The sequence below is a fragment of the Haliotis rufescens genome, unplaced genomic scaffold (assembly GCF_023055435.1).
Source record: "Haliotis rufescens isolate VD_foot unplaced genomic scaffold, xgHalRufe1.0.p SCAF_72, whole genome shotgun sequence".
Classification (NCBI taxonomy): Eukaryota; Metazoa; Mollusca; class Gastropoda; order Lepetellida; family Haliotidae; genus Haliotis; species Haliotis rufescens.
This window is the reverse complement of record NW_025964364.1, coordinates 1,155,106-1,177,845: the sequence shown is the minus strand read 5'-3', so window position 1 is coordinate 1,177,845 and position 22,740 is coordinate 1,155,106. Positions and strand designations below refer to the sequence as shown.

Sequence of the window (22,740 nt, the reverse complement as noted above, 5' to 3'; positions counted from 1 at the left end):
GAGGAGTGGTTTAGATGCTGGTGTAGCAAATTTTCGTGTTTGGATTTTAGCCGGGTCTATGTTTATGTGTTTGTTGGCCTGCTGGGTGAGTGTGTGTCTGTATGGGCATTGGTTTGAGAGTGAAGTGTGTTGGGTGGATTTGCAGTGGATGCACCAGGGTGTGCATGTGCCTGGGCAGTCTGTTTGTGCCCATTTTTTACATTTAGTTTTACGGTATGTGCATTGGGAGGCAGTGTAGTTGTATTTGAGGCACTTTGTACATTGCTTAACCTGCTTTATATAGGGTTTGACTTCCAAGTTGGTGTGGGCTCCGAAGGATATGTGTTTGGGGGCTTCAGGGAATTTAGCGGTCTTTTTGAAGTTGATTATGACAATGGAGGTTGGAACCGTTTTTCCGTTTCTAGTTGAGGTTATTCTACGCGTGCTGGTGATTAGGGGTTGAGGGTTTTGGTCTTGGTTTATGTTAGCCTCTAGAGAGTATAATTGTAAGTCCTCAGTTGTTTCCCTTGGGTTAACCCTAATTACGCCTCGTGTATATTGTTGCCAATTAGGTGTTTGTTTGATTACTGTGACGTGGAATATTTGAGTTATTTTATTTGCTGCGTTGTAAGATTCTCGGTTAGGGAAGATTATCTGGTATCCTTTGTTGCCTTTTTTAATATTGTTGTAATTTATTTTTTCTCTTTTAAACCAAAGTCCTATTTTATCATCCCTTCCGACCCGTTGGGGGTTATTATAGGCCTAATAGTGCACCACGTGATTTATGTCCAGGCCCCCGTGACATGCAGTTGTCATGTGACATGTTATTAACTAATTGAATTGCAAAAACAATTCCGACAGCAAATAACCGCATCAACAACAACAATGCGTGGATGCAAAGAAAGAAACCATTTTAAACCCCTTTCTGTATATTTGTATTTGTATTCCTTTCTGAAACTATCATTCTACAAACAGTTGTGTTCACCGCCCATTGTGATACTTCTACTTAAGAAAATAAAAAAGGATCTTTATTTAGTCATTTGACATGCGTTCATTGTAAACAAAGATTAGTGTGAAAGGATTACTAAGTTTGTCATCCAGTATAATGCACTTCCTCGATTAGCATAATTAGAACAGAGTTTGTAATTAGTCATATCCTGACTTCAGTTAACCAAGGCAGCTACATCAGTTGTGATTTATGAATTTGTGGAATCTTAATAAATAAACGACCGCCTGTCGCAAAATTGCATTCGAACATTGAACACCCACAGTCGCAGATTTTCCTTTCGTACATTTGAGGGTGAACGTGAACGAAGCTGTGCAAGATGCTTTACAGCGATTTGTTTTCAGAACACATATTGAGCTCAAGTAAGTTTATTAATGATGATATTTTCATTCATTCATAGATATGGCGATCATGAGCGCTGACACTATATGTATTCGCAATAGAACATTTGGAAGACTAGACACAAATTGAGTCACAATATGACAACATCAAATCAAAGAATTTGTTTAATGCAACATTTGAAATTGTACATGATTATAAAATACATGAGTGTCGCTACGTCTCATGTCAAATACATCAATGAATTATTTATAAAAAAAAATAATTTAATATTACTATGACTTTATAGCTAAAATTATGGAGTCTTGCATGTCGAGCCAACAAACTATAGTACATATTATTCACCTTGGAATTTCTGTTTACTGTGCTTGCGTTGGGGTCCACCCAATTCCCAAAATGGACAGTTCCAAATACTACTGCGTAAAATATCAATGCCGATTTGGAGAAAATTACCAAATGAATGAATGCAAGTAAAACTTAATCCAGGGAAAAAGAAAACTGTACAATATCACGTCAAAGTGTGCCCAAGTGCAAAACCTAATCTTAAAATGAAAGGACTTTGGTATTAATATTTCAGTCAGATTCTGATATTGGCGAGTTAAAGAGGAAAGCCCTATGATTAATTGTCTTAAATACCTTTCTGGTGTCCACCGCCGTGAACCATACTCACTCACTCAGATAAATAACCCTTTTTACATGAACAAGCATATATATATTGCCAATATTTTGCTCCCATGTTTTGGATAATTGTACCAAAGAACAAGAATTAATCCTAGAATGTCTACACATAAATTCATTACGGACGCTGAAATAATGCCGATGAGACGTTAATTTTTACCTCGCCCACACACTGATTACGGACTATTTGTGGGGCGATAAGAGGTACAAGCCACGAGAGAATGTACAGTGAGACCAACGTAGCCATTACACCTTTTTACAAGATGGAAAACATCTTTGCTGTTAGTGATTACATATAAAGAAATCTAACCACTTCACAGGCTATACGTTGTAGAACTGAATGCTAGGCCAAGTCATTCCTACCTGATACCATTAATAATTGGAATAGTTACCGGAAAAAGAGGATTATTAAACTTGGTCAATGTTATATTCAGTTAAGCCATGATACCAGATTTTGTCACTTTAAACTTCCATCGGCTTAAAAAACACATCTCAGATAAAACATCATGCATGCTCTTGTGGCTGTCACAATGGTACACTGCATTAATTTTTTCACATGCCCCAACTATAATATATTAAGAAACGATTCTATTCTAAAGGTTAAGTGAGTTTCTAATCAGTGGTTTATTGGAAACAATTTGAACAGTGCCTAATTTAGCTATTTTGAAATCGGCCATGTACATCCGACGTTCTGGGTGGATTTGCACATATATAATAACTAGTAGTAAGACTTAATACATAGTTTGAGACTCGTATTAAGTATTAAACAGTTAAATAGCTTTTCTTAGGAAACCCCTTTCCATCAACCGCACTGTTGACCTACCTTTTTTGCTCTGTTTTGATGTATTGATGTATTATTTAATACAATATGTATATCTCCCCTCATCCCAATGTTAATAAAAGGAAGCTCGGTGGGGACTTTTGGGATATAAGAAATGAATACAGACTGCCATATTGTCTGAATGTCTTAACAATCACCGGGTGTGACCACGTAGACAGGATATCATTAGGGTTTCTCATAAATACTCCATGAGCATGCTTGGTATTGTAGCTTGGGGATATTAAATGTAAGTTTGTTATCAGAGGAGATTGATAGTGAACTTTTAGTACCAGTTAGATATGATATCTATATGACTTCTTTCTGTTTGTCAAAGGATTAAGGGTATATGTGTGGGTAATCCTTCCACGCTGATGAAAGAAAGTCACTCTACTAGTTCATGTAATCTACGTCAAATAAGATCAGAAACACATGCATTATTACAACATACTCAGGGTACCAATAACAACGAAATGTACAAATTAACAAACATGATCAATATTATTATTACATGTTAATGCCATGTATGTAAATATAGCTATATAAACATATGTTTAATTTTTCAGCTTGTGTGAAGTCGTCCATAAATACAAGAAAACTTATATTTTCCCAAAATTATATTACCCTCAAAAGGGCAATTATATTCATGTTACATTTTTTCAGTCTTTTTTTAAAATTCGAATTACGTAATATTTATGTTACTTTGATTTTATTAGACCCATGTTGTTGTTACAGACCCAGGGATTGACTAGGTTCATTACATGTCATAAAAGTGCCAGGACATAATGTGGTGGCAATACATTCTCTAATTAACGGGCACGGGGACGGGCAATTTGGGTTTGTCCTCAGGGAATGTGTTATGCAATTTGTGTATTCACGAAATAACATTCAACAAATTATGTACATGGTCCTGTGATGTAGGATTGATGCATTCGTACTTCTTCTAAATAAATGAATTGCATTTTTTTTCTTAACCGTGTGCGAAATACGCATAATGTCGGAAAGCGCAAGTTAAATACTGACTTCATCCCAAAATAAATCACAAACCCTCTCTTATAATTTGTATATTATTCTATATTTTAATTATGTAAATCACGTTCCTGTCACTTTTAATGTAGAATACGTTAGTCACTCAACCAATTCCATTATTATTTTCCCAAAGATCAAAGATTAAAGCAGTTATCAAGATTTATTTTCCATATCTTTAGAAATACTTAATCTCTACATTGAAACTGCCATCATGATGTATTATTATTATTATTATTATTGATGTACAAATGGTTTGCACCCAACCATGCGCGTGCCAAATTATACAGCGTCAAGCTTTTAGAGCGCCAACTAAGTTTTCCAAAATAGAAATTAAGCCAAATGAATATATATCAAGTTGCCTTTTGCTAGAACATATGCATGCTGTTGTGTTTTTTCAAGGTAATCTTCGTTCTCTCATTGATAACAATATTAAAAGAACAAGAATTATAAAATATAATACGGGAATATATTACACACCTTATTTACGCATCCGGTTGCTCATAATACAATTTTCCCAAGGACCAGCGTTTTACAAAACGCGATTTTACGCGTTTCCGCCGAGATTTCACATTATAACAATGTATATCTACTACAATGAAACCGACAGCTCAGAACAAACCAAATTCAACACTTTTAAGTAGTGATAAAATAGTTTTCATCCTCTGTGCAATCCACTCTGTTGGCATATGTGCACGAGAGCATGTTAAAAAACACATCGCGGCCTCCCCGTAAAACGAATCCAAGCTCAAACACTTTCAATACAGAAGTTACCGCCAATGCAATCACCCCCGACAGCTAATCCTCTCAGTGCATTTGACCATAAAGTCTTCTCACATACCAAGCACCCCGCCAGGAAAAGTACCAGACGCCTCAACCGCCCACCCGTCAATATCATTGCAAGGACAGTATGTACTCCCGCTGACAGTGTGGAGTACTAATTAAACATTCCAGTAATGTTACCCGCCACTATATATGTTTTTTGTAACTTCTGATACTATTTTGCACACACAAAACAATTATAGAGCAATACATAGCAATTATCCTCCTTTACCAACATATACAGAGAAACACAGTGCTCAACTTAAAACACTTCCATTTGCACATATATAATAATTATACACAAATACATAATAATTATCTCCCTTTACCAATATATACAAAGAAAACACAATATTTTCGTAGTATTTTTTAAAAATAATCTTTGATAATATTTTGTAGATGATTTTTCCAAGGACTACCGTTTTACAAAACGCGATTTTACGCGTTTCCGCCGAGATTTCACATTATAACAATGTATATCTACTACAATGAAACCGACAGCTCAGAACAAACCAAATTCAACACTTTTAAGTAGTGATAAAATAGTTTTCATCCTCTGTGCAATCCACTCTGTTGGCATATGTGCACGAGAGCATGTTAAAAAACACATCGCGGCCTCCCCGTAAAACGAATCCAAGCTCAAACACTTTCAATACAGAAGTTACCGCCAATGCAATCACCCCCGACAGCTAATCCTCTCATTGCATTTGACCATAAAGACTACTCACATACCAAGCACCGCGCCAGGAAAAGTACCAGACGCCTCAACCGCCCACCCGTCAATATCATTGCAAGGACAGTATGTACTCCCGCTAACAGTGTGGAGTACTAATTAAACATTCCAGTAATGTTACCCGCCACTATATCAGATTTTTGTAACTTCTGATACTTTTTTTGCACATACAAAACAATTATAGAGCAATACATAGCAATTATCCTCCTTTACCAACATATACAAAGAAACACAGTGCTCAACACTTCAATTTGCACATATATAATAATTATACACAAATACATCATAATTATCTCCCTTTACCAATATATACAAAGAAAACAAATTTGGATACACCATATATACACATTTGTATATTTTTGTATATGTCGTATATACAAACTTGTATATTTTTGTATATATCATCATTCCAATCTTGTATATCCTTTGGAAATATCATCTTTCCAAAGGATATACAAGCTTGTATATATGGATTTTTTTTGCAGTGTATTAACAACAATCCTTGCACTCCACTTTCGCGATCGGCAGCAAAGAGATACAGTCAGTGTTACACGTTGTAACACTCAGTCACCACTATAACAGAGCATGACTGACTCCCTCGGCCTCCCTCATCACAAACTAGAGTTTTGTTTGTTGTTTAACGCCCAACTCAGCAATATTCCAGCTGTATGACGGCATTCTGTAAATAATCGGGTCTGGAACAGACAATCCAGTGATGGACATCATGAGAATCGATCCACGCAATTGGAATACGATTGGGATACGATGATACGATCAACCAAGTCAGTGAGCCTCCAGTGACTCCAGACTCGAGTATTTACGGACCGCCGTTATACGGCTGGGATGTTTCTGAGTGCGGGGTAATACAACAAACAAACTCACCAATGGGATATTAAAACGCGTATATCACTGACAGGTTTATTCAATATACATGAAATATGACTTTCACATTATTGATAGTGGTTATCCTATCAGTCTACAAATTGGTAAAGTTTGTAGGCATCAGTAAATGTAAGAAAAGATCAGATGAGATATATTATATGGTAGTGTCAGATATTGTACATAATATAAATATAACATTTAATTCAAACAATAAAACTCTACAAAATCCAGTCTGGTAAAGCTTAGGATACATTTCTTGAAACATGAATAAAACATATAGATTATATTAAAACCCACCTAAGCTTGAAATGTAGCGGCATAGTAAAATACACACATTTTCTGCAGTCATTAAATACATACTAAATGTTGATAGAGTACTTAGGTGGATGCCTTAAGCACCAGTAAAAGTATTATCAGCGAGAGTTACTGATAGTAACGCAAGAAAACGGTCTTGCTGGATAATGAGTGAGTGAGTGAGTGAATTGGGTTTAACGCCGCTTTTAACAGTATTCCAGTTATATGACGGCATGTCAGCTTAATGTATGAGGAAAGCCCGAAGTGATGCAGGCCTCAGACGTTTACCACTTCGGTGAAACCCACGAGCACGGGTATGGTGCTGACAAACCTAGAAACATAATTAGGGTGAACCTGGATTCGAACCCACAATCATAGGTTACTGGCGTGCAAGGCGCAACTCTGCACAGCGAATCTCGGCGCCTTAGACGACTGGGCCACCCGTGCCCCCTGATACATAATGAAAGTGAACGTGTAGCTATTTGAGTAAGTGCATTATTCAGGGTTCGTTTACTTTACCTTAGAGAACGTATGTTGTACCCTGTGGCGCCGAGATTTGATTGCGTAATTGCGTCCCTTAGACGTGATAGGCACCTACAGTTGTGGGTTTGAATCCCAGACTGGCCCTGATTAATGTTCAAGGTTTGTCAGCACCGTTTTCGAGCTCGTGGGTTTCTCCAAAGTTGTAAACATCTACGACCTGCATTAGTCTTGTCTTGTCCCAACATTTAACCGAAAATAGCCACTACAACTAATCTAATAATTCCTTATGTGCTTGTCATGCGTATGCGGAAACAAACGTTCGCTCGTCCTGCCGATGTCCCAGGTTCGGTTGGTCAATGTGCCCCCTTTGTGGTGAGGGTATTGCCCGAATACTGCTAAAAGCGGCGTATTATCATATTCACTCATTCACTGTAATCTACACGTATGTTCCTGCTGGTGTCAGTAGTACCACCTTGGGTCCCCAGAAGTCCGCCACCAGGATGTGTCCTGTGCTGGTAGTTGTGATACCAAGTGGTTCTATCAGTCTCCTCTCTCCTGAAGGGGTGTAGGTGAACACAGCCTCTCCCTCTGGTGTGATACAGTAGACAGAGTCTGTGCCAATATCTGACACCAGGATGTTGCCCCTGTCTGTAGCACAGAGGCAGCTTGGGTTACATATCAGGTTCTCCCCAGAGTTGAATCTACTGATTGACCTCATCACTCTCCCCGAAACATCCAGGATGTCAACACAGGGAGGATCCCAACAACCTGCTGCTAATGTTGAAGGACTCAAGGCTGTTAGGCATATGTACTTCTTCTTTGTTGTGACACGTGACTGTAGTACAAGGTCAGGGGTCACCCGTACTATTACAATCTCACCGTGTGACCAGAATGATACAGCTACCTGGTTGTCCCTCAGCCTCGTCACAGAGCTTGGCTTCCTTGCAAGATCCAGTTTACTGTGTCGTGATATGTTATTCTTTGTGAAGAAGGATTTCAGACATGTATTGTTGCGGTCAGTGACCACCGATATCTCCTCACCGTCCACAACCAGGACTGTGACGTCATATGAATCCAGCTGCGTGATGTCGCCATCGACCCTAATGACGACTGTCTTGTGTAACACTGGTCTGCACATGACGTCAAATGTGCCACACTGTATCTTACCAAGTCGCGTATCCATGACGTCAAAAACGTTCTGTTGAATTCTTCCAAGTTGTATATCCTTGTAGAATTTCCTCTCATCAATTTCACTCACAAATATAAGTTTTGAATCACGAACACTGTCTGTGAAAGTGACATCCCTGTCTGTTGCCTCCTTGATTGCCCCAGACCGACACACCTGGTAAATGTCAAACATGTCCGTCTCACTCCCAGACTTCAACACCTGGGTGATGTACTCTATGTATTGTTGATACATCTGCATGTCTATTTCCCCTGACTTTATCCGCCCCCTCAGGTGTCCAGAGTGCTTCTCTGTCATCTCATTCAGCTCCTCCAGCAGCTCTTTCTCCTTCTGTTTAATCACGTCCATGGCTTTCTGTGAGGCCTGTCTGATCTGTGACTTTATTTTGTCTTTGTTGTGGATGACTGCATCAATCTGTGATTTGTGTTGTTGAAGTGATCTGCCCATGTCGTCAAAGCGCTGTGTGATCAAGCCCCTATTGTGTGTAAGAACACTTCTCATCTCAGACATCATGGACTGAATAGTGACCACAGAGTCGCATTTCCTGTGGTATATGACACAGCACTTGTGGCATATTGCTTTATTACAGTCTTTGCAGCAGAAATCCATGACTTCGTTGTGTTCCGTGCACATCTGTCGTCTAGTGACCTTCACTGCTCAACCAAGGTCAGCAATCACGTGGTTTGACGTACCAGGAAGAGACGTATGCATCTTGACACATCTCTCACAGAGTAGCACATCACAGTCTTGACAGTAGGAGTTGGCCGGATGACTTTCTCCAAGATCCTGGCAGGGATGGCAGCGGTTTTCTATATCTGAACAAGTCATGGATAAATCTGTCACATCAAACGTGCAATGTTTAACACAATAATGAGATAATGTTTGATGGAATATATAAATGTACATTGGGAGATTCAAGTGTAAATGTTAATTCGGATCATTGTGCGGTTCATCTTACACAGTGCCCGGAAAGTACCTTGGGATAATCTACATGTATAGATTTCAAAACTGAAATGATAAAGATGTATTCAAGATAATCCTGATGAATATAGGTGACCCTTCAGTTTCTTCTTGATTACTTTGATCTACAATAAATAGTTTTCCATCACCATTTTAATGACGCATGAACGTGCATAGATTGAACCTGGTTTGGTATTATCTCGGTCATTCAGGATAGAGAACCTGCTGTATGACAGTGTCACATTCTATCTCCTATAAGATATTCTACTTGGGGTTCTTGGTTTCAGTGGAAACTGAATCGGTGACGTTGTAATTTAAAATAGACGTATAATATCGCTTTCAAGTTTATTGCACTTATATAGCGAGGTGCGTGCGGTCCAGTTTGATGGTACCATAACCCCGCGCACGCACAGTTCGCTTACTTTAAAGTCTACCAGTCCCTCTTTTATCCTTTTAATCTCTGCACCAGGCAGAGTGACAACTAATACCGCCTTTTACTTCTTTTGGTATGATGCGGCCAGGGATCTTACGCCCCTGGGAAGAATATTGTCATCTTTCGGTTTCTTCTAGATCACATTTACTTACCATGATCAGTATTTTTCCCACAGGCTAGAGTGTCCAGAAGTCCCTGTATGAGGAAACTGGGCTTGATCTGTTTCACCCACTCCTCCACTGGTCTGTCAGGCTGGGGAGCTCGCGTCATCTGACGACAGTAGGGACACGGGATGGACTTGGCTCTGATGGCGTCTTGTCTGGTTTTCAGGAATTCCCCCAGGCAGCCCTTACAGAAGGTGTGGCCACAGGTCAGAGTACAGGGGTCTTTGTACCCCTCCCTACATATGGAACAGGTCAAGAAGTTCTCATTCAGACTCTCCAGCTTTCTGGCGGCTGCCATCTGAAACAAAGGAATAACTGTTTAATATCATTCATGTATTTCAGGGACTGGCGTTTGAATGTTAATACATTTTTATTGTATGTAGTGCAGGTTTGGAATTATTGAATATCTGATAGTTATGACAATATAAGCTATCATTGACAGTAGTGACCAATCATTATGCATGTAAACAGCAACTGCATATTTAACACTGAACAAGTGACTTGAACATGTTGAAAGCAAGGCGGGTTCCTCTGTACTGTCCGTCCTACATACATGAGTTGGTGAGTTGTGGTTAACGCTCCTTTGTTCAGTGTTTCACTTAACTGTTTGATTGGCGTTCTAGGCGTTTTTACGCCGCTTTTAGCAATATTCCAGCAATATCACGGCAGGGGAAACCAGAAATGAGCTTCACACATTGTACCCATGTCGGGAATAGAATCCGGGTCTTCACCGTGACGAGCAAACACTTTAACCACTAGGCTACCCGACCGCCAGCAGCAGTTGGTGAGTAAAGAAGAAAACATACAACTTTATTTATAACAACTACTGCATTTAGCAACATTCGATGTTGATCCTTACACCGTTATCAAGATGGAGTGTACAGTATTCCAGTTACATCTGGGCGTGTCAGCTTAATGTGGGAGGAAAACCCGAAGTGACGCATGTCCAGGACGTTCACCACTTTGGTGAAACCCACGAGAGCTCTCATCACTGTCACTGCTAATTTCAACAACAACTATAGATCCACTGATTTCGCTGATATTAATTCTAACCTTTCAATATCAGTTTCTAAAACGTATCAGCTCTACCCTTTTCATTTCACATTTTAATTAGTGATTTTGTATTCTTTCATCAGACAAAAACAAATATCAACATGATCGAATTGAGCTAATTAAAAGATTAATAGTCGATTTCAAAATTGGTTGAAATTGAAGAGAACATTTTGATGGACTCTATTAATAAACATTAATATTAATAATCGTTCACATATGTTTCACATAACTCCACACGCATTATATGAATATTGTTTTATATTGTTGAATATTCCAGAAATATGAGGGCGGGGGAAGCCACATTGTACCGATATCGGGAATCGGATGCTGGTTTGGGTCTGATAGATTCTGTCAGTTTAAAGTGACTGGTTGAATATTAGGCATAAATGTGAGGCAGACATTTTAAAAGCACCCCACACTACATCCCATGTTGCTTCAGTGTAAATGTCTATCAAATACAGAGAAAGTTTGACAGGAACTAATTTGAAAATTTGAAGTGCAATATATGATACTATAAATATACATGAATAAATATTTTCCTCTGGCTGTAGAAACACTGTTCACTGGGTTTGTATGATTGTATCATGTTACAGAATTCACGCAAACAGTACTCCAGCATGTTGGTCTCATGACATCAGTCTAGCGGCGTATTACGTCAAATATTATGACAAACAGCATGAATTGTTGACAGAATTAATAGTAAAAGCTATTTATTTCAACACCCCCACAGAATTACACATATGCTAAATACTCTTCAAACTTTCACAACGGACAATGCTCTAAAAGTACATGCTGCTCTACTTTCTGTTTTTAAGTCAAGGGAGATAATCTGAAAGAAAACCTCTTTCAAAACTATTGTTGCCACACTGGAGTGGTTCAAGTCCATACATGTACCGGTTTTACATGTAAACTTATAATTTCAATAACATTCCATGTTTGCTATTTTTACATTTTTTGCGTCAATAAGAACTGAAAATAAAATTACATTAAATAATGGTCAAGTTTTTTAATTTATTTTTTTTTTAAAATAGAACTGAAAATTTTGCCTAAACCATACAGCTCTATATAATTGTGATATAATTGCGTCCCACGTCTTTTGCTGTGTCATACTTTCACAGCAAAAAAAATGCAGTTTCCGGTATCCGGATACCTGCCGGATACCACCGGACACTTACCCAAAACGCGTCCGGGTATCCAGTGGCAGATACCTTGCCGGATACCAGATCCGTGGTATCCGGCATGGACACCTCACCTGAAAGTATGCCACCTGGAATCTGGGTATCCGGCACCGGATACCTCACCGGATACCTCAATCTGGGTGTCCAAGGATCCGGCACCGGATACCAAGGATCCGGCACCGGATACCTCATTCTGAGTTTCCAAAAACATGTCACAATTTGGGGGTGCGTTTTGTTCAATTAAGTGTGAAACACCTAAATATATATTGGAAACTAACCATGAAAATTGAACATTGCTGAAGGTATCCGGCAGGTATCCGGCAGGTATCCGGATGCAATTTTTCGAGATGTCTTATTTCTGGTAAATAATGTTAGCCTGGGCATATCAGATATCTGTAGTAATATTCTGTGTCATTTTAGTTGTAAATATCCCCTTAAAGTTGAGATCTATGGGCATGTACTTTGGGAGAAGACCATTTTTTTCAATTTCATCTGTAATTCTTTTTAGATGTTAAGCTGTTTAATGAACAAACATCAGTTCTAATACATGTATGATGATATCCTTAAATTTCATGTTCAGACTTCCAGATTATTCTGAGTGAAAGTATAAACTCATCGACCGTGTGCTCACTTGGGCCTTTGGTCCTAGTGAGATGATAATATGATTATTTGTAAAGGTACAAGTACTTGTTATGAGCATACCAGCTTCATTTAAGTTTGAAACACAATATGCCTCACTCTGAGGGTGACATGTACCAGATTTCATCACACTACAGAGAGCTGTTCCTCAGTTACTGTGAACATTTTTACTGAAAGACATTGAAAGCTAATTTGACCTTCAATATCGGTTGCGACTATTTCAAAAACAATTGTAAAGTGCTTCATTCAGTGTAATATTGACAAACATATGACAATGATATACAACTATATGTATAAGAGTTATTTAGACTTCTGCAGGAAAAGGCACATTAGAGAACAAGAGTCATCAGAAAGATGACATATCCCCCCGGCAGCTGTCTGTAAAGTAACCACTAGTAAATGTGCAATTCTGTATGTAATGAGTCAACAGTTGAATGTTCTTTAAGAAGCATGCATTGTTTACCCACAAAAGATCCACCATGGTCGCATCCATATGAATGCCAAGTTTCGATCAAATACATTGAATGTTTTTCGAATTCTGCCCCAGAAATGAACCTCATCCCCAATTGAGTCTATATCCAACTTCATTCCATAAAAAAATAAAAATTAGAAAAATCCCAAAATTTGAAAGGCACCACTTCAGTATGTGCCTGATAGCTTTGCCAAGTTTCGATCAAATACACTGAATGGTTTTCGAATTCTTCCCCGGAAACGAACCCCATCCCCAATTGAGTCTATGTCCAACTTCATTCCATAAAAAAATTACTAAATAAAAATTAGAAAAATCCCAAAATATCAAAAGGCACCACTTCAGTATGTGCCTGATACCTTTGGCAAGTTTCGATCAAATACACTGAATAGTTTTCGAATTCTGCCCCGGAAACGAACCCCATCCTCAATTGAGTCTATGTCCAACTTCATTCCATAAAAATTTTTAAAAATAAAAATTAGAAAAATCCCAAAATATCAAAAGGCACCACTTCAGTATGTGCCTGATAAGAGTTGCCAAGTTTCGATCAAATACACTGAATGGTTTGGGAATCCTGCCCCGGAAAAGGAAATGATTACGGACGGACAGACAGGCTCATCGCTATATCCCCCGTATTATATGCCGGGGGGATAGAAAGTAAGTGTATGACCTGTTGCCAACTTCTATCCCTGCCCTAAGGAAGAGTTTGGCCATTAACAATTTTTTTGTCTGGCTGTGACATTGACCTTTAACATAGCAGATCAATGTGTTATTCCAAAGATGTCCAAGCAATGCATGGTTTCATACGATAACTGTGGCTATCAAACTGAGGCAAAATATTGGAAAATCCCCATTTTACACAGCTGGCTAAAGAAACAAACAACAAACAAATTATCAATTTCTTTTATTTATATGCATATATCACACATTGAACAGTGTTCACATAATGGTTCCTGATGCAGTATGCACTTTCCTCCTATTCTTCAATACTCATAACAGAGCGGGATAACTGTTCGCTTGAAAGCATCAGCAGACCATGCTCACCAGTTCTGAGTTACTTGCCCTCAAACATCCTTTTCCTTCTATATTGCCATGGAAAAACAGGAACCAGGATGAGGGGAGGCCAGATGGGCTCTATCCCTGTTTGTATGTGTTAGTAGAATTGTGAACATTCTATTTGGTGTTTGGGTCCACATTTATAGACAAGTAGTCGCAAACATCATTCCTTGCAAGTGATTACCACATGGCCAAAGACAATAAATTCTTCAACGTCCTTGAAGGGTCCCACTCCGACTTGGCATTGGTTGGTCTTCTCACATTAGCCTGACCACCCTTTGTGAGTGTGTCCCAGTGTCAATTGGCATACAACTTCTCGGTAGGCTCACATTGAAATAACAGGACTCTCCTCATCGCTGTCTGCCAATCACTTCGGATATCTGGAAGGGTCCTTCCAGACTGTCAACCTGTCATCCAGGTATCTCAAGCTGGACTTCAGTTTCTGCAAAATTATGTATAAAGATTGTAGCAAAAGAAAAGAATTGTTGCAACATGTACTTACAGATAAAAGGCAGCAAATTCACTTAATTTATCATCTTTGAGTTTTGTTATATACCAAACATTTGAGATATATATTGTTCCATGCTGATGAGTTGAAACAATCATTAACTGACATCTCTTAAAAATGTTCCTAGCAACCTATGCTTGCCATACATGCCAAAGTAATAGATGAGGTAGCAAGTGGGCTCATTGAAAGCTCGTCATCGTACCCAATAACGTGGGATGTTGTCATAACAGTCATCATCGGTGCGTCTGGATCGAGCTCATAACATTAATCTCTGGTTTGTCTAGTTGAGATTTGAGATTTGATTAATTTATAATCCTTGTCATTTAGCCGAACTATTGCTGGATGTGGTGTTAAATGAGTGAATTGGGTTTAACGCCTCTTTGAACAGTATTCCAGTTATATCACGGCATGTAAGCTTGATGTAGGAAGAAAGCCCGAAGTGATGCAGGTCTTACATGTTTACCACTTTGATGAAACCCACAAGCAAGTGTATGATGCTACCCTCGATTCAAACCCACGACCATCGGTTTCTGTCAAGCCCAAGAGATGCAACTATGCACAGCAAGTTGTGGTGCCTTTGATAATTAGGCCATCCATGCCAACAGGTGATAAAGAACAAGCAAACTAAAGAAATATTTGCAGAATAGCTACATGATGAACCAAACACAATAATTTCAAATATTTACCACTCACTGCTACTCTTCTCTTGTTCCTCATTGCTTCCCTTTTTCCATTGATGCTGTGCAGATGACTGACTCATTCATTCATCCAGACATTCTGCAAACATAAGTAGCATTCACATTACAGAAATGTCCAAACTGTACATGCTGTACATTGACTTCAATTGAAAAGGCCCCAGTTGAGTTTCCAACTTAGAACTGTCCTTATTAAAATATTTCATCCCAAACATTCAGAGATAAAACATAACCCCATATTTAACAACTGTCAAACAATTATTTGACAACAAAGCCAGGGTCATTCAACATACACTTTACATAGGGAATCACTTGTTGCAAAAAAGATCCTCGCCAAGGTCAGAGTCATTCCATGAAATATTGAATTATTAAGTTATGAAGCTTATACAAAACAAAGACATAACAGTGTAATTATAACAATATCCTAAGCGTAAAAAAAATAAAGTCTTTGGTGGCCATTATTGTAAATTATAATCTGTATTAGCATCCCACGAAAGTTTAGAGTTAATAATCGTTCCTAGATCATGTAGATCTTGGTATTTTTCTTCATTATCTATAAAAAAGCGGATCTAATTTGGATCATCTTGTTTTGACCACAAATCCATTACGCCCCTTATGCTAACAAACAGTTGACCATATTACTAAAAGAAGGACCCTTGGCGTTTACGGTAAAGTATGTAGAGCAGGAAAATATCTACATCAATCCGTTCCATAAGATCTCTGCACAGAAATCACAAGGTCTCGAAGCCCTGCTACGTACCTGGCAATGCCAATCGCCTTTCCAAATACTGTTGACTTCCGCGTTGCGGATGGCTGAGAGGAACTTCGGCCGGCATTTCCGTGGTGGAGGTGAATGAGAACAATGTATCGATACACGAGGTAAGCTTATCGTAATCAAGCATCACAGTGTATATCGATACACGAGGTTTGTTTACATCCATGTTCTAAAATGGCGCCTTGGACCGTAGAGGAATATGGGTAAAATGGCTTGTTCCGGGTTAACACTAAGCTGGGACCCCGTCTCTAATATCACGTTATTGTTTGGCGCAAGTTGACGACGCGCATAGGGAGCCGGGAACCAGGTTAACACGACATAAGCTGGTTCCCGGCTCTCTATGCGCGTCGTCAACTTGCGCCAAGTTATATTAGAGACGAGGCCCAGCTTATACACTGAACACGATCGGTCATTTCATCAAAACTGGCCAAATATTGAGATTGCAGCTGAGGTCATGCTGGCAGCTGAAGTGACACATTAAGGTAAGGAATATGTGAATATTACAATGATCACGTATTAAAGTAATTTACCACATGTAAGCCTGTCATATGTGACACAATAACTTTTATAGCCAACATGTAAGTAAATGTATAATTATATTTTTATATGACAAGTAGCCTGTCTATCATATGTTAGTATTTGCTTATGTATATAATGTAGAAATATGTTTTCTTTAACTGGATAATTTGTATGCTAATGTGACTCACTGTCTTATTTCATATACTCCCTGTACTCTGTGAGAATGATTAATAGCCTCAACATATTTTTCCAGATGTGAAGAATCAAGAACAGCTTTAATAACAGGGAAGTTTTGCATCAGAGATCATCGTGAAGTGGAAGATAAGACACTTTAAGGGTATGAACATTTTCACTTGAACTAGTTGAACAATAACCATGATGACAACTTTATCATGGGGGAATTTTTGGTGGTGGGGTAGCCTAGCGGTTGAAGCGTTCACTCTTCGTGCTGAAGACCCAGGTTTGATTCCTGCCACATAGCTGCGATATCGCTGAGTGTGGCGTTAAACATCAAACAAAGCTAACAGCCGCATACTTACTCACGTGGGGATTCCAGGTTGAAGTTAGTCCCCATCAACATGATCAACCTATGCTAGTTGTGAGAGATAACTTAATGGATCGGGTGATCAGGCTCGCTGACTTGGTTGATCCATGTCATTGTATCCCAATTGTGTGGATCGATGCTCATGATGTCAGTCACTGGATAGACTGGTCCAGACTTGATTATTTACAGACCGCCGTCATATAGCTGGAATATGGCTGAGTGCAGAGTTAAACAACAAACACCAACATGATTCTACAACCTGCTCTTGTGGATACCATTTTGAAGATCCTACACATAACTTCTTTTCGGGTCTTAACTATTGCAATATGTTCTACTACATGTGTTTTAAACATATTTTTTTTTCATAGTGAACTGGATTTGCAAACAAGCCGATGGCTTATCTAAATGATGCTGAAATACAAAATAAGTATTAATAAAATACTAATTCTATACTATTGCAAACTATCAGTTGAGCAATAATGTAATCATCTGATTATAAGTAGATAATGAAGGAGAAGTCCATATTGATTAAATCTACCAGATTCTGAGATAAATGCACGTATTGATTGATTTATTTCAATGTTTTCCTGTACATAATTTTCAACAATTCCATATAAAGCTTTCTTATATCATATCCATGCTGTATAATAATACCTATTATTTCTAATAATAGCATAATTTGGACACACAAATAAGTAATGAATGGTATTTTTATAACAGGTCCCACACATGCGGGATAGGTCATTTGACATGAATCAGTTTGATGTGAATTTAAATCACTACAAGCTGATCTGAGTCATGAAAGGATATGCCTTTGATTCTGTGAAAATGGAAATGCTAAAACATCTCCCAATATTAACCACTTGTTTTTGTATGTAAAATATTTTTGAACGATTACATCCATCTAATGATTGTTTGTATGTGTGATATGCCAGTAGAGGTATATGTGTACAGGCATGTGCATACGCGTAAAAAAATTATGTTTGTTTGGCTAGGTACCAGTATATGAATAGGTTGTTTTGTGCAACTTGTATATTAGCATCATTATAGTTTCAACAGACAGTTTATGTATATCAAATGTTAAATTTCTTTGTAGGGAGAATTGCATATCAAAACTGTCATTATTTTATTACTTATAAGTAGAACTTTTTAATTATCTGGCATGATACATTTCCTTGGTCCACAGAAACATGTTACCAGTAAACTGACTAGATAAGTAGCATAGCAGTCAGTGTGGTTGGAAACTAACTAAGCCGTCACTACTCAATTAAGTAATTAACAGACAATTGCAAGTGATAATACCCACCTGACACTAATTGCCGTAACGAGATGATAAACATCAACGGTGGGGCAGGCTTTGATCAAGTGTTCTGTAGAAGAGATTATGTCACTTGTTTTATGTTTATTTAGGATTAGCTACATCCCTTGATGCGACCAAGACCATACTTGAGATTATCAGACAGTTTGTCTGGATACAACCTGATGTCTCAACTGTACTTATTGGATTCTGCCTTGTAGCAAACTATGTGTGTGACAAGGACTTTGACCACTCTGTGCAGATGCATAACAATGCATAATGAACTTGGGGTATGATTCAATTATGTCACACAAGTCAAAGAGAGGTTCCACTGTATTTAGAAACAGACGATAGATGCAATACTGTGTAACTTTATAACAATCAAATGAGTACCGGTATTCAAATAGGAATACACATATATTTACAATTACCCTTGAAAAGTTCCAAACCAAATAGAACTACTTAAATTATGATTACACTTGACCAATATATTTGGCAGTTTTGGCCGTTATTGTTAATCTTAATTAAAGATAGGATAAATGATAAAAATATGATAATGCATATCACACACAAGTGTGTATTATACGCAAATAAATAAGTCTTGTATACATTGATTAATTGGAAAGGGTGCTAATTGGGATTGTTCACTAGGCAATATATTAGCAAATATTCCCGTGGGCGCTTATTAGAGCGAGGCGCTTATTACGTCCAATACGTTAGTTTTGTTTTTATGTATAAGAACCTATTTTATGCAATTTGCATTGCCTTGTTTACCTTTCCTTATGTTTTGATGTAATGCAAACATTTGAGAAAAATTCAGGTGAGCCTGCCTTATGGCACTACAGGAATTGTTTTCAGAAGATCAATTACAATTTTGTATTTTCTGTAAAATTTACTGTTTGCTATGGCTTTTTTACATTGGTTAACATGGTTTGGTTAACAGTTGCTTGATAAATTGTCATTACCTTACTCATTGAGAAACCAACTTTTTACCCTTTGTCAATATATATGTGTGTTTCTTATATTTTTAATAACAAGCTTTTAAAGATGTTATAAATTGTTTCAGGCACCTGGATTTCACAATGACACCAGATCAGACAAGTCATACAAAGGACTCTCCGGATGATGAATAATCCTCCCCAGAACAACTAACAGGTTCACCTCAGAAAGTGATGATTCTGAATGAATAATGCCACATCAGTGTGATTCTGTAGGTTGTTTTATTACGACATTAATCAAGTCTAAAGGAATTAATACCACAGCAGTGAGACTATGTTTATGTGGTGTACACTGACGCTGACTATACAAATCTGAATGACTTTTGTGGTTTACTGCACAATCATAATTGACTTTAGATATTCTTCCACCTTGAAATTCTTCTGAGATTTGACTAATTTGTTTATTTAGAAAATGGCATTGAAGCATCTGTTTCTGTTTTTGAATGTTCTTGCAAACACCTCTGGTTACTGAACCAATGAAATGTCATAAAATCAATAAATATGATTTTTTATCTTAACCATTTTTTTGTTTTGCTTCTTTAATGAAATATGATATTGATCATTCATAACATAGGTGCTAACATATATCAAATATACTAATGCCCTGAATGTTTTCCTACAATTAATACAGCTCACTGAACGAAGTTTTTAGTTCCATGTCAGTAGAAAAGTTACATTGATATTTTTATGTACCAGAACTTTATTAGGTGTTTTCTGTGGATGCCATTAGTCTTATGCACCCATTTGGGTTAATGATATTCTGTTTCGAACTTCAATGAAACTCGTCTGTCAAGATGTAACAAGTATTGATACAGTTCCAAAATAATCTTTTAATCTCACCAGGAACAAAGGCCCAAGTCAGCACATAGCCAATGACTTTCATTTTTTTGTCAGAGTGAGTATGGTGTTATGCCACTTTATGAGAAAAATTCAAACAATATCATGATGGGTGACACCAAGCAATGTACCGATGTGGTGAATCGAACGCTTCAACTACTAGGCTAGAACAAACTGGGAATATGAAGATGAAATGTAAGGATACCATCATACCAGGACTGAATGCTTTTCATTTAATACTCTGAACATCTAAATTGAAATATATATGAACTTGAAAAATGTTTTCACCAAAAGTACATGCCCATAGATCTCAACTTCAAGGGGATATTTACAACTAAAATAGCACATAATATTACTACAGCTATCTGCTATGCCCAGGCTAACATTATTTACTAGGAGAAAGACATCTCAAAAAATTGCATCCGGATACCTGCCGGATACCTGCCGGATACCTTCAGCAATGTTCAATTTTCATGGTTAGTTTCCAATATATTTTTAGGTGTTTCACACTTAATTGAACAAAATGCACCCCCCAAATTGTGACATGTTTTTGGAAACTCAGAATGAGGTATCCGGTGCCGGATCCCTGGACACCCAGATGGAGGTATCCGGTGAGGTATCCGGTGCCGGATACCCGGATTCCAGGTGACATACTTTCTGGTGAGGTGTCCATGCCGGATACCACAGATCTGGTATCCGGCAAGGTATCTGCCACCGGATACCCGGACGCGTTTTGGGTAAGTGTCCGGTGGTATCCGGCAGGTATCCGGATACCGGAAACTGCATTTTTTTTGCTGTGTTTCATAACCATCACTCAACGACCCACCCACCTTATAATAAATGACCAGTCCATTCATCATTCCGGTTCCATCAGTGTGGCCAGAGCATCGTCCACGGAATAAACAAACAAGTGGTGATCGTAAACAACTGAGTCACTGTCAATGTTTGATTATCCATCCGGGTACTAACCAAGTATTGCTGTGGGTGTCGGGCAACAAACATCTTTTCATGAAAATTGTGTGATTGGCGGTTGTTTCTGGTTGGGCAAGACATGCTTACCCGATTCGCAAACACCTGGTGTCATCACTGATTTTCAGTGATCCTTTCACATGATTTTCACTTCTACACGAATTCCGTATAACTGAAACTAGCTTCTTACTGGAAGAGTTACTTCCCTTCAATTATGCAACTCATGACAGATGACAGAGCAAACAGATATATCCACTCAATCTTTATTCAAGACATACACGTTTCAAAAAATCTGTCATGGAAGTTTGAACTTTACCACATTTTGAGGTTTGAATTTTAAACAATAATTCCAAATTGTCCAGATCGCCTGTGTTCCCGTAATATGTAATCAAGGTCTCTATACAAGCACAAGCTTCCTTGTGAGTGACTGTAGTGGGTTGGAGTGCGTGTCGCTTACGTTTCGCTGGTTCACAGGCCATACTCACAGTTTGAAGTCACAACTTTGACCTCTGACCTCCACATACGCCATATTTGTCGAATGGGATTACAATAAACAAGCTCGTCTCAAACGTAACTCAGTGTCACTTGGTTAATTGACTTCTCACGAATCAAAGGATTACCACCAGCGGAAGGATTACCACCAGCGGAAGTGTATTGTTCGGGTAAGTGAGACAATTTTGTGTGCATTTCAGTGTTTTGTGTATGAAAATGACCGTCCGGTTCCGGAAACTGAATTTCCGCATATACGGGTAAATTTATATAGTAATTATGTCGTTTTGAATGAAAATCGTCCGGGAACAGTTTCCGGGTATCTGAAGTCCGTATAAGCGGGGCATGACTGTATTTACATTTTACGCCGAATGGAATCTGTTTAGTCGGGTAATCGAGACGGGTGACGTGTAAAGTATTCTTACAATCTACACTGAAATTAACTCCATTTCGACCTGGGTTAGATAAGATTCCCAGCATTTGATGTGACTAAACTGACCAGTTTCACGCAGTGGGAGATATTTTTGTAAAACAATAGACCTCTCCAGTTGGAGGAACTATTGTATGTTCCAGCTGAATGCTACATACCTCTGTCTCACTGTAGTGTAACACTCCAACTTACCCTGTGTCTCAATAGCCGTCTCTCCACCCGCGACAGTGTGACGTAGTGACGCAATGCGGGCTGGGACGATTTGCTGATACGCTCGGGAACAAGTCAAAACAGCCTAACGTCAAACCGGAAAAAATCAAAACGGCCAAGTCAAATGTAATTCTTATCATGCACATACAAATAATACCTATATTGATACTAATATTACATAACACTGAGAAATGCGCTGGTATACTCTGACCCGAACAAAAACACATTTTATAACCTGTGCTGATATGTATTACACTCACTCACTCATTGAA

The 22,740-nt window shown here is 38.3% G+C and overlaps 2 protein-coding genes across 3 annotated transcripts; both read right to left on the bottom strand.

The window, feature by feature from the left end:
- Nucleotides 1–7,005: 7,005 nt before the first annotated feature.
- Nucleotides 7,006–8,878, bottom strand: LOC125376741. Its single transcript, XM_048388501.1, has one exon. It carries the CDS (start codon nt 8,876–8,878, stop codon nt 7,496–7,498), a length of 1,383 nt encoding a protein of 460 aa, XP_048244458.1. The 3' UTR covers nt 7,006–7,495.
- Nucleotides 8,717–22,509, bottom strand: LOC124127993 (E3 ubiquitin-protein ligase TRIM56-like). 2 transcript variants are annotated; one of them, XM_048388502.1, is made up of 3 exons: nt 21,201–21,478; nt 9,791–10,100; nt 8,717–9,060 (listed from the first exon to the last, which is right to left on the bottom strand). In XM_048388502.1, exons 1-3 carry the CDS (start codon nt 21,228–21,230, stop codon nt 8,903–8,905), a joined length of 498 nt encoding a protein of 165 aa, XP_048244459.1. In that variant the 5' UTR covers nt 21,231–21,478; the 3' UTR covers nt 8,717–8,902. The 2 variants fall into 2 exon arrangements, with proteins under 2 accessions (XP_048244459.1, XP_048244460.1); XM_048388503.1 differs by lacking the exon at nt 21,201–21,478 and adding an exon at nt 22,451–22,509 and having other exon boundaries at nt 8,719–9,060.
- Nucleotides 22,510–22,740: the final 231 nt, after the last annotated feature.

What these genes read in the sequence shown, in the direction of transcription:
- LOC125376741 (XM_048388501.1), bottom strand. Translation starts at nt 8,878, where the DNA reads ATGTGCACGGAACACAACGAAGTCATGGATTTCTGCTGCAAAGACTGT.
- LOC124127993 (XM_048388502.1), bottom strand. Translation starts at nt 21,230, where the DNA reads ATGATGAATGGACTGGTCATTTATTATAAG. An exon ending in GACTGGTCATTTATTATAAG is followed by an intron (nt 10,101 to 21,200) that starts GTGGGTGGGTCG and finishes CCTTTGTTTCAG; the next exon opens with ATGGCAGCCGCCAGAAAGCT. An exon ending in TGGGAAAAATACTGATCATG is followed by an intron (nt 9,061 to 9,790) that starts GTAAGTAAATGT and finishes TGACTTGTTCAG; the next exon opens with ATATAGAAAACCGCTGCCAT.